The sequence below is a fragment of the Nannobrachium achirus genome, assembly GCF_963921795.1.
Source record: "Nannobrachium achirus genome assembly, chromosome: 2".
In the NCBI taxonomy this organism is placed as follows: domain Eukaryota; kingdom Metazoa; phylum Chordata; class Actinopteri; order Myctophiformes; family Myctophidae; genus Nannobrachium; species Nannobrachium achirus.
In genome coordinates, this window is record NC_137811.1 from 40998103 (window position 1) to 41010602 (window position 12500).

Below are 12500 nucleotides of genomic sequence, written 5' to 3' on the forward strand. Positions count from 1 at the left end.
AGAGTCCAAGGCTGAAGATATAAATGTCCAAGGCTTGGATGAGCATGACAAGAAAGGGGAAGAAAAGCAGACATATAAGTATCAGTGTTGATTTTGACAGCAAAGTATGAAATAAATAGTCATAGTCTTTTGAATAAAATTTCATTTAGTTTTAGTCATCTGAAATACTTTAGTTTTAGTCTAGTTTTAGTCGACTAAATCTACAGTTGATTTTGTAGACGAAAATGTACCTTGGTGGGCATTGATGGCGTCGTAATGCCTGGATTTACACTTGGTTGCATGCTGAAAATAGCCGATCTACAAGCTCACAACGTGTTGCAGTGCTATGCGTTGTGAGCTTGAGGAGCTGCTATTCTCAGAGCGCAACACCCAAGCACCAAGTGTCTTTTAGTTCTACTGGATCTCTTCTCCACTAATTCCTCCTTAACAATTAGTCTATTTTTTATTTTTTTGTTGAAGAAATTGTCAGTATATTTAGACTTAGTTTTAGTCATCATAGCTTTTTTTTCATCAGTGAAAAAAAGTAGTCGATGAACATTTTTCATCATAGTTTTAGTTGACGAAATCAACACTGATAAGTATCTAAAGCTTGATGAGCATGACAAACAAGGGGCAGAGGAGCAGACTGACACACAGAGCGTGTTACATAACCTAGAAGCTGGATTTAAGATTCATTCAGGCTCTGTGATGCAACAGACTGGTGTTTCTCACCAAAAAGAGGATATTTACTGAAGCAGGACCTCAAGATTTCTAGATCTGTTTTTTTGTATTTCACACACAAAGCAAAGTACACAACTATCCCCTTCTTAAAATGTCACCAGCCTGCTCTCTCATCCAGGTATTCCCAAACGAATCCACTGCCTACACCGAAATGCACTGACCTGACCTTGAGACCCAAACCTAAAGCCTGATTCTTACTTTGTTGTAAAATCCCCAAATAGATGTGATGTGCTGTGAGAATACAGATCTACTATATCATAACCTGAACCTGCGAAGTGGTGGGGTATTTTTGCCGGCAAAAACATTGACGTTCATCCCCGCAAAAACAATTGGCACGCACGCACGCACGCAGCCTGAGAGTCCTTGAATTTTTATAACTTTGTTTCCAAGCCACTGGATGTGGAATTGGCAGAGCCCAACATTTGCAGACGTGCAGAAGTAGAAGATGAAGACGAAGAAGAAGAAAAAGAAGAAGAAGGAAAAGGAGAAGAAGAAGAAGAATGTGGATGTTCAGAGAGAGGAGAGGTGGTGAGAGAGCAGTATGACAACCTGTAATGGATGACATTGTCAAGAGGGCTTCTTAGAAACACATGAACACAAAGTGACCTTTGGCAACTCTTGTCAGTACTAATGGTCTTTAGAGCTGTGTGTGTGTGCGTGTGCGTGTGCGTGTGCGTGTGTGTGTGTGCGTATGCAGTGCACGGCTATCATGTTGTGTGTACTGTGTGTACTGTGTGTGTGTGTGTGTGTGTGTGTGTGTGTGTGTGTGTGTGTGTGTGTGTGTGTGTGTGTGTGTGTGTGTGTGTGCGCGCGTGCGTGCGTGTGTGTATGCAGTGCACGGCTATCATGTTGTGTGTACTGTGTGTGTGTGTGTGTGTGTGTGTGTGTGTGTGTGTGTGTGTGTGTAGACCATAAAGTGTGCAATGAATAGGCCTCATGTTTTCCCCAGTTCATGCCAAAAAGCTTTACCAGGGGACTTGTCTTTACAAGGGATTCTGACAACCTGGCAAGCACACACACATGCACACACGTATGCAAACACGTATATATGCACGCACACACACACACACACACACACACACACACACACACACACACACACACACACACACACACACACACACACACACACACACACACACACACACACACACACACACACACACACACACACACACACACACACACACACACACACACACACACACACACACACACGTTCTACCAACTGCCCTAAAAGTCATATTTCTGTCTTCCGCAAACACATGCATCTCTACACGCTTGCAAAATTGCATGAAAACACAAACACACGCACGCACTCACACAAACACACACACACACACACACACACACACACACACACACACACACACACACACACACACACACACACACACACACACACACACACACACACACACACACGTTCTACCAACTGCCCTAAAAGTCATATTTCTGTCTTCCGCAAACACATGCATCTCTACACGCTTGCAAAATTGCATGAAAACACAAACACACGCACGCACTCACACAAACACACACACACACACACACACACACACACACACACACACACACACACACACACACACACACACACACACACACACACACACACACACACACACACACACACACACACACACACCACAGTGTTCTCTTGTATGTGTGCAGTGTGTTGGGTTTTTATTTTTTATTTTTTTATGCTTTATTTCAGATACTGACGGTCAGTGTAGAGACAGGAACTACGGGGCAGAAAGAGCCTCTCCTCTCCTGCTTTTACATACTTTTTAATCTCCTTTCCATTTTCCTGCTGTTATCTCCCAGATACCTCTCCCCTTCCCAGCTCTCCTCCCATGCTATAACTCGGTGGTTTTCAAAGTGGATTCCAGGGACTCTGTGGGTTCTTTTAGTGGGGTCTAAATTGACCCATACAAGTCTGTAACTCTGACAGTGTACAAATGGAACCAAATGAACCCGTTAAGGTTCCATTTGTACACTGTCAGAGTTAAGGGGAGACCTTGAAATGTGAACGTTTGAGAAACAGTGCTAGAACTCACCCGGTCGGGCCAGTGTGTGGACCTCGGGGGGCACCACGGTGGCGTTGGCCTCGGAGGCCAGGGTGAGCCTGCCTCCCTTGGCGATGCGGTCGCAGAGCAGCGTGATGTGCTTCTTCAGCCGCGCCGTGTCACTGGGCAGCCCCAGCGCGGGGGCCCCGGCCTGGGCCAGGGACGTGGCCTGGTCCTTGGGGCTCCTCGACAGGCACGTCCGCAGGAGGTGCGACACGGCTGCGTCGCAGCTTTCCTCCCAACCCTGAGGGAGAGGAGGAGAGAACCACAGAGAGAGAGAAAGAGATAGAGAGAGAGATTAACTTATAGACTGCTCGACATTTACAAGACAGTCTGATGCGCCACGACTGACATTTAAGATCTGCAGTGGAGGTCACCATGGCAAGGCATACATTATCTTGTATTATTACACACTTTGTTTGAATGCTCGATTCCGACTTGTTGTCTGTTGTTTGTCAATAGCAGACTGTGTGTCACAGTCACGGCCGGACTACACCAGAAACTGTCAGTGAAAATACTGCGAAACGCCGAGGGCATGCCGCGTGCGTATTTGTGCTGGAATAGAATCATCTGTTGATTGGTATACATAATTATCATCCTCACTATCAAACAATTATTGGCAGCTGTCAATGTACTGTACATCAATGGGTGGGTATATATAGGCAATAGCACACTAATTCACTTTAAATATTGTAAAGAAATATATTGTTACGACTGTCAGGTCGCAGTTACTATCAAAACCTCCACCGGCTGTCAGTCAGTCAGTCTGTCAGTCCATCTGTCAGTCAAACGTCACACGTCACACTTTTGCCCTTCTCATATCTCCGCCACCGTTGCCCCGATCCATGCCAAAATTTGCAAACACACTCCTTGGCTGCCAAACCACTACCACCATTTCTCACATGGCCCTCTTCTAGCACCACCATGAGGCCGATTCTTGCAAGACACATTTTTGGACACTGCTCCTACAGATTTTGCCCTAAAATCACGCAAAGCGGTACACAGTGTCTCTACAGTTATGTCATCAACATGGATCTGTCCCATTTCCCATATTCCCTCCTGATTGGCTCCCATTGCCTTCCAAAGTTTGTGTATGCAACCTGACGGTCGCGTATCAAATACTTATTTCCCCCATTGTATACAGACAGGATGATATGGAAAAACACCGAAAAATGTGTGTGAGCGTGATCAACATAGCGTGAGAGGTTGGATTTTTCTTTTAATCTGCGACAATTTCTGACTAAAAATACGGACACTGTGTGCAAGAGCCTTTAGAGAGAGTATTTTACTGTCCACATCACAATCCACATGATGCCTTTCAGTGACCAGCTGTGACAACATGGATCCCCAATGGGAAGAGAAGCAGCTCTATTATCATTCTCTTACTGCTGTCTCTGTCTGGGAGAATATCTGGTCTGGACATCTCTGGGTCTGCGCACGCACACATGCATGCACGCATGTACACACGCACGCACGCACGCACACAATATGCTCATTCATTTACCCATCTAAATGACACACAACCATCCCCTTGCAACCCCCTGCCTCCCTAGGAACGCACATTTGCAACCTCCATCACGCACGCACGCACGCACGCACGCACGCACGCACGCACGCACGCACGCACGCACGCACGCACGCACGCACGCACGCACGCACGCACGCACGCACGCACGCACGCACGCACGCACGCACGCACGCACGCACGCACGCACGCACACACACACACACACACACACACACACACACACACACACACACACACACACACACACACACACACACACACACACACACACACACACACACACACACACACACACACACACACACACACACACACACACACACACACACACACACAGTGCCCACTGTACCACCCTAACTCCAGGGTCATCCCTCCTGTTCTATCTGAGGATAGATGGTCCAGGGGGGGGGGGATGACAGTAGGAGGGGAGGGCAGTGTGTTGACAGGTGCCCAGGGTGTGGGGGGGCCCACCTCCACTCACCTCCTCCCCCCAGCTGCCCTACCTGCCTGCCGCCATGCTGATAGGCCCCTAATGGGCCATAATGACAGGTAATCAACCCTGTAATGATAATGACAGAGAGACAGAGACATACAGACAGAGAGAGAGAGAGAGAGAGGGGGGGGGGGGGGCACAGCGAGAAAGAGAGGAGAAGAGACGGGGTGAACTGCGTGTGAGAGGGGTGAGAGGGACGGACGAGGCCGAGCGGAGAAGGTCAAAGAGACGAGACGATGACAGAGAAGACCAGAGACATTAGAGAGGGAAAATAACAGCGCGACGAGGCCAAGGACGAGCACACATGAGGAAGGTGGAAAAGTGAGTGGAAAGAACGGACGGAGGACGGACGCGAGGTTAGAGGAAGGAGGAGATAGAACTGCTGCGTGGAGAGCTAAGGGAATGAGGAGCCGGGGTTATACTAGGCAGGGGTCTTCAACCCTTAGGTGGTCCTCAGAGTTAGTACAGGGGGTCCTCCAAACCTTTGAGTAATAGAAACCTCTCCTTTTTTATATTAACCACTGGAACCCTAACGTCCATATTCTGAGAACTTTGGCCAAAAATAGCAGATCTACAAGCTCATCTTTTAGATCGGCTATTTTCGGCAAAGAGGGTGTAGAGGGGAAAAAAGAGCACACTAAGTACCAAGTGAAAGTGAAGTTTATTAAGTATTGACGGTTCAATTGGTTACATATCTGATAACACAAATTGACATGACATCCAAAATACACCGATGATTGTGCTGTTAAACAACAAAACTATGGAATCTGGGGGTCCTTGCTTCATCTCTCTCTCAGCTAAGGGGTCCTTGGCCTGAAAACAGTGAAGACCCATGTACTAGGCTGGGAAGCCAATTACGGTACCTATCCCTGCTGCCACAATACCTCTGCAGGTTATCGAAATGCCACGGCCCTACCGACTGTATAGTAGGTAGCACGTTTCTTGGGAAACTTGGCTCAAGTGTCAGACTACCCCCCAACGCCCCCACCTTGGCCAATGCCACAAAGATTCCACAAGCTGGGGGAGAAAATTAAATCTACTTAAACCTAAGCTCTCTAGTCATTCATTCCACCAAAAAACTACAATGAGAGGCAAAGGAGGGCAGAGTGAGACAGGTTTGGAATGGTGCCAAAGTGATAAATTGCAAGGGAAAAGGGCCCTGAGGCTACAGGTCCGAATAGATGTAGGCTCTGGTCCGCGAGCAAAGAGAGCTCAACAGGTGAACGTTGCAGAATGGTCAGTTTTTTGTTGAAACTTGTTTTCATCTATAGGGCACTGGTTCTGAGTGGGAGTCCTTGATAGGGTTCCAGGGGGTCCCCAGCAAAATGAGGAACATTTACTTACAGTATGCTCCAATTTATTTTTTCTACTACCTCACAACACATTGTGTTGCGATGCGTCGTGAGCTTGTAAATCAGCTATTGAAAAAGTTAAACAAATCTTCTCTTACCCTGGCACAATGCTGACAAAAATCTACAGCTTTAATTTGTCATCTTAAGGGTACAAGTAGTTCAGCATTCAGCCTCCATCAATGAAATGTACAAAATTTGAGCGAGACACATTACCTATCAAATTGTCCTGAAGCAGCCCAGTGATTGATAACTGAGAGTATAAATGTGACTTAAGACGATTGAAAACGTATTCACTACAAGCACTGTATGGCCAGTAAGTGTACTTAGTCTACCAGAGGCTGTGGAAACATCTACGGATTATGTCACGAGAATTAAGTTAGACAAGGGAAATCCCAGTTGTGATTGCAACATTACTGGACGAACGTGGTTAAAATGGCGCAGGCCTAATACAGAGCCCTGGGAGACTCCCAAAGCGACAGCCAAAGATTCAGACTCCAATCCCACATCCCTGATGCGCTCAGCATGGCTGGAAAAGTAATTCTAGGGACCCAATGTTATGACTCTGTGAGCACAATGTGATACAGTCATCCTAGATGGCTGAAATGATCTTTAAACTCGTAACCTTTTTATTAAATTCATAAATGTCTGTTAAAAAAACAACTTGTCTGAACGGCTGGATTCAGGATAATTTAATAGCATAACAGTAACAGTTACGCTCATTTCTCTTTCAAATTCCCCAGCTAGGATCTACGTGGATGTGACTACTCATGCATTAAAGATTATACTGTATATCGTTGTTGTCGGGTAGAAAACTTGTATGTCCAAAACCGTTCCTTTTGTATTTATCATTTTAAAACTGATTTAAAATAGTGAAAACAGCTGATCTACAAGCGATGCGAGGCGTTGTGAGCTTGTAGAGTTTCTTGTAGATGTTCACTAGTTTTGTATGAAGAAGCAGGGCTTTACTTTTAAAAACGTACACATTTGAAACTTGGAGATACGAGGTTTCTGTCCGACAGTGACAATATACAGTATGTGTGAATTTGTCATATTCCTTTAGATAATGATTACTTGAAGTAATCTTCACTCAATTTCTCTATGCTATATAGAGTGAGAGACCAGTTTTCAAAAGTGAGTTCAAAAGCAACACTACACTTAAAACAATATATATACACGTGCATGCACACGCACTTCATATACGCTGTATACACACTGTATGTATATGAAGAGCGACAGTGTATCCTCCACAGTCAGTGGACAAACAGACAAAGTAATGGTACGATGGAACCAGATGGAGAAAAGGAAATGTGGGGGAGGAGAGGAGCGAGGGAAGCAAGGGAGAGAGGAGTTGGTGTGAGGCGGTATGGCTGTATGGGGGACGCAGGCAAGAATAGCAGGCAGACAGACTGCGTCAGCAACTCTATTCAAGGCCTGACTGACAGACAGAGAGAGAGAGAGAGAGAGAGAGAGAGAGAGAGAGAGAGAGAGAGAGAGAGAGAGAAAGAGAGAGAGAGAAAGAAAGGAAAACAAGTCAGAGAAGGGTGAAGAGAGAGAGCAAGAGAGGATAGGATAAAGGGAGATAGAGATGGTAGAAGAGTGGTAAGGTGGTAAGAGAAATTCTGCACGCACATTCACACCAAGTCAAGGAACAAATGTCACTCTTTTCACATTGGCCTGTTATAGCGCCACCAGCAGGTCGACCTTTGCCAAACTAATTTTTGGAACAAAATGCCTCTAATCATGCATGCAGCGTCATATTGCCGTTAACAATGACATGGCACCCTTTTCACATTGGCCTTTTATAGCACCACCAGGAGGCCACAATAACATACCTGACCTGGTGGAGACCTGTGCTCGGAACAGCTACTCTCCGTCATTTAGCTGGGGACCACCTGGAACCCCCTCAAGGACCACTGGTGGTCCCTGGACCACTGGTTGAGAACCACTGTCTTACTCTTACAGGATGTTACATGATCCGATCCGGGCGCATCTGATGTCACCCTCAAATTGTGAATAAAGTCCCTTTTTGGTGGGTCAGACCAGGGTTTTGTGGGTTACCTACGTAGGTTACGTTACCTGACTGAAGTCAGCCAAGAATCTAATTAAATGAGATTGGGAACAGCTCGTCCGTGGCCTTAGCGGGAAAACATGACCACAAGATGTTTGGATAAGCTGCCACAATCTGACTTTTACCCCAGTACCCCCCGTTTAGTGTTACTTTAATCCGACATCAAGTCATAATAAACTTTTTCCAAGAAGCAAGATCTGCTCTTGCCGAGAGCTCAACGGAGCTGGCCTAGCGTCTAGGCACACTGATGCAGAGGCCTGGATGCTCACTATGCAACAGAGAAGCAACCAGGTACCCACACAGCACACACCCACTGCACACTGACTGATGCCTCTGTTCTGACACACTAACTATTTGAGTGCAGATGATAAATAATAATCCAGAGCGGGTCATTCGGACATGACACTTATCTCTCTGTCTGATTCTCCCCTTTTCCTCTGGAGGTTCACTTTGTCCCCCTCCTATTTTCTCCCTTATTTACAGGGATATCAAATGCTGTTGATGGTGTTTCACATTGCAGGTACGGTAAGACAAATAACTGCGCTGGAGTTTGCATGCAGTGCAGACATCATAGAGCTAAGAGACATGACATACGATGTAAAAGTAAAAACAATGTTCAGTGACATATTTTCTCTGTTCTCTTCCCTTCTTCCCTCAAAATCCTCCTGCCCCCCCACCCCTCTCTCTCCCCCTTCCCCTTGTCACTGGGTGACTGGGGCAGTCAGGGTCAGTGGATGCCCCTCTATAGTCTGAAGTGGTTTCCTCTCAACAAGTCTTCTTTGGTGGGACACTTAGTAGAAGGGAGAGCGGGACGGACGGCTCCCCGGTTGTCAGATAGATGAGTGCAGATAGAGAGAGAGAGAGAGAGAGAGAGAGAGAGAGAGAGAGAGAGAGAGAGAGACAGAGAGAGAGAGAGACAGAGAGAGAGAGAGAGAGAGAGAGAGATGAGTGGAGACTGCATGGGTAAACAGTCTATATAATCCTGCTTCATGGTCGTTGAGTGTTAATGGCAAAAAGGAATGGATGGAATGGATGACATTGGAGATCAGTGAACTATGGAAGTGTGGAAGCAAGATATACCTTATGAACGAACAAACGAACCAATGAATCAATGAAAGAAGAAATCTCTCAAGCTCTTCTGTGTTTAGCGCTAAAATTGATATTAGAAACTAGTGCCAGCGCTATGATATCTTTCCCAAGACGTACAGGAATAGCGAGCGCCTGGTTTGTCTCGAAAAGCAAATGATCTGGGACCAATTTCGCATGTGGAGGTGTGTGGATCTTAAAACTGTTTAGTTTTAAGCAAAAGGCCACTGAACTGGTGACCATGCAAGTCATGTATGATGGAACTCGGGACGATGCAAGCTGGGGACGCTTGCCCAACCCGGTGATGCAATACCCGTTACTGCAGTACTAACTACTGGTCTCCGCCAGGTCAGGTAGGTTATTGTGGCCAATGTGAAAAGGGTGCCATGTCTTCTTTGACCTTTCACTGCAATCGGACACTGCATTCAAGATTTTAGGCATTTTGTTCCAAAACAGTGTTTTTCAATAGGCGACCTGCTGGTGGCGCTATAACAGGCCAATGTGAAAAGGATGGCATTTGTTCCACGACCTAGTAGGAATGTGCGTGCAAAATTTCACAGAAATCACACTCTGCGTTCATGATTTGAGGCATTTTGTTCAGAACGGACCAATCCTGCAAATTTTGTAAGCCAATGTTGGCCAATTAGGATGGAATGTGAAATCAGTAGGAGCGAGATCATTTAGCGACCTACAACCGGGTCGCGACGTGGTCGGTAGTTTTCAGCGACCGGGTCGCTAAATCGAGCGACCGGGTCGCTAAATCACCGACCGCGCCGCCAAATCGACCGACCCGGTCGCTAAATCTACCGACCTGCCTGCAGTTTTAGGTCGGTAGATTTAGCGACCCGGTTGGTACATCTAGTGACCCGGTCGGAAGATTTTGCGCCCCAGTCGGTCGATTTAGCGACCCGGTCGCTCGCTTTAGCGGCGCGGTCGGTGATTTAGCGACGCGGTCGGTGATTTAGCGACCCGGTCGGGAGGTTGCGTGGCAGGTTAGCCTAACTGAGGTAAGGTTACTGAGGTTAGGTTTAGGGTTAGGGTTAGGGTTAGGGTTAGGGTTAGTAGCCCGGTGGTCGGTGGAGATTTACCTACCCGGTCGCTGGATTAGCGTCCCAGTCGGTGGAATTAGCGTCCCGGTCGATGGAATTAGCGTCCCGGTCGGAGGAATTAGCGACCCGGTCGCTGGATTAGCGTCCCAGTTGGTGGAATTAGCGTCCCGGTCGATGGAATTAGCGTCCCGGTCGGAGGAATTAGCGACCCGGTCGGAAGATTTTGCACCCCAGTCGGTCGATTTAGCGACCCGGTCGCTCGCTTTAGCGCCGCGGTCGGTGATTTAGCGACCCGGTCGCTCGATTTAGCGACCCGGTCGCTCCATTTTGCGACCCGGTCGCTGAAAACTACCGACCACGTCGCGACCCGGTTGTAGGTCGCTAAATGATCTCGCCCTCTCTCTGTGAAATATCGGACAGATCTGTCTTGATCACAACAAAGATACTGTCTACCGATTTGCGTGATTTTTGGACATAATCTGTATAGGAGTACTGTCAAAAAATCTGTCAGCAAGCAGACAGACAGCCATGGTGGCGACACTGTATATTATCAGTGATGTCAGCATGCAGACAGACAGTGGACATCATCTCCAAATTTGGGCGTTGTTTCAGCATGCTGCTGTTACCATGGTGGCCACACTGTTTAGTATCATGCAAATCGGTACACAGTATCTCTAAAGTCATGTCATCAACATGGCTCTGTCCCATTTCCCATATTCCCTCCTGATTGGCTACCATTGCCTTCTAAAGTTTGTGTATGCGCCCTAACGGTCGATTATCTCCCGATTTAGGGAGTCTTACTGGTATCAGTGATGTCAGCCGGCTGATCTCCAAATGTGGGCATTTTTTCAGCATGCGGCTGTTAACATGGAGGTGACACCATTTAGTATCAGTGATGTCAGCATGCAGACAGACAGTCAGACGCCGGACGGACAGACATTCGCTAAATTAATAGTTAGATATCAGTTATATGGGTATATATAACCGATATGCCAATATCAGCGCAGGTTTTTAGATTTTCCCAGATGCATTAGCAGGCAGAGATCTCTGATCGTCTGGCTATGCGAGACTAATCGACCCTTGCTCTCAGAGTTAAAGGTGTTTCTTCCCACCATCCTTAACTCCAGACTAGACTCTTTGCTTTGTGTTGAGTCACTCTTCTCTCTCCCTGCTTCTCATTGTGACTGTAATCCCAGTCTCCCTCTCGCTGATCCATACCACACCACTCCCATAATCCTCCACGGTAGCCCTATCGCAGTCCACAGCATTCCACAGACTTATCCCAAGTGGAATTCCACTCAAAAAGGAGCCTCGTTGGGAAAAGGGATTTCACTCACCTGGAATGACCCCACCTGTGGGTCGCAGGGGGGAAAAGGCCAAAGGTTGAGATGTGGAAAGCAGGTAATATATACCCCCCCCCCCCCCCCCATTCAAGGATATTGAGTATATCGATAAGAAACATGTGAATGTGAAGGAGTTTGATTCAGAATGGCCAAATAGATCCACGTTTTGGAGACAGATTTTACTGTACCAGTTGAGACAAAAAATCCCTAAAAATTTAAAAACAAACTATTTGGTAAGTTGAAAGCTACTGTAGATGACTGATCCAAAGTAACATGTAATCTGCTTCGTTATCATGTCAGGCAACACTTTGTGTGTCAGCTGCTTTCTAAATGATGGACAATTTTCTATTACTCCTCAGTCCACAGTGGCTAATTCACTGTAATGTATGTGCCTTAACTCTATGTAATGTATTAAGCTGCACATAGTTTTGCAACAAATGGACACAAATCATGTTAAGTACATCAGCTTATTGTCTTAAATTGACCAATAATCAGTAATAATTTCCCCCCATCCATCCATCCATCCATCCATCCATCCATCCATCCACCCAGTGCGTGTTCAGTGACTGTATGACTATGAGTGTCATCCTAAAATAGCATGTCTATCTGCAGGTCTGTCGTAATGTTTTGGAAATGACCCGACTATTGCTAATTCACTTCATCCCATGAATCCACTTTAAAATAACTCACTCATGCTCGGTGTGCATGTGTACGTGCATGTACGTAAGTCACCTGTCTTGTACAGTGTAAAAGTATGTTAGGATAGAAATAGATAGTGGTAATGATGTGGTC

General features: G+C 46.5%; 1 protein-coding gene across 1 annotated transcript in view; it reads right to left on the reverse strand.

Moving 5' to 3' along the window:
* Window positions 1-12500, reverse strand: part of bbs9 (Bardet-Biedl syndrome 9) — a gene marked incomplete at both ends in the record, with an annotated part of 259704 nt that overhangs the window by 112838 nt on the left and 134366 nt on the right. The window contains one exon of the mRNA XM_080741973.1: window positions 2781-3033. Coding sequence (XP_080598099.1) covers window positions 2781-3033 — 253 coding nt within the window. The remainder of the gene's footprint in view (window positions 1-2780; window positions 3034-12500) is intronic.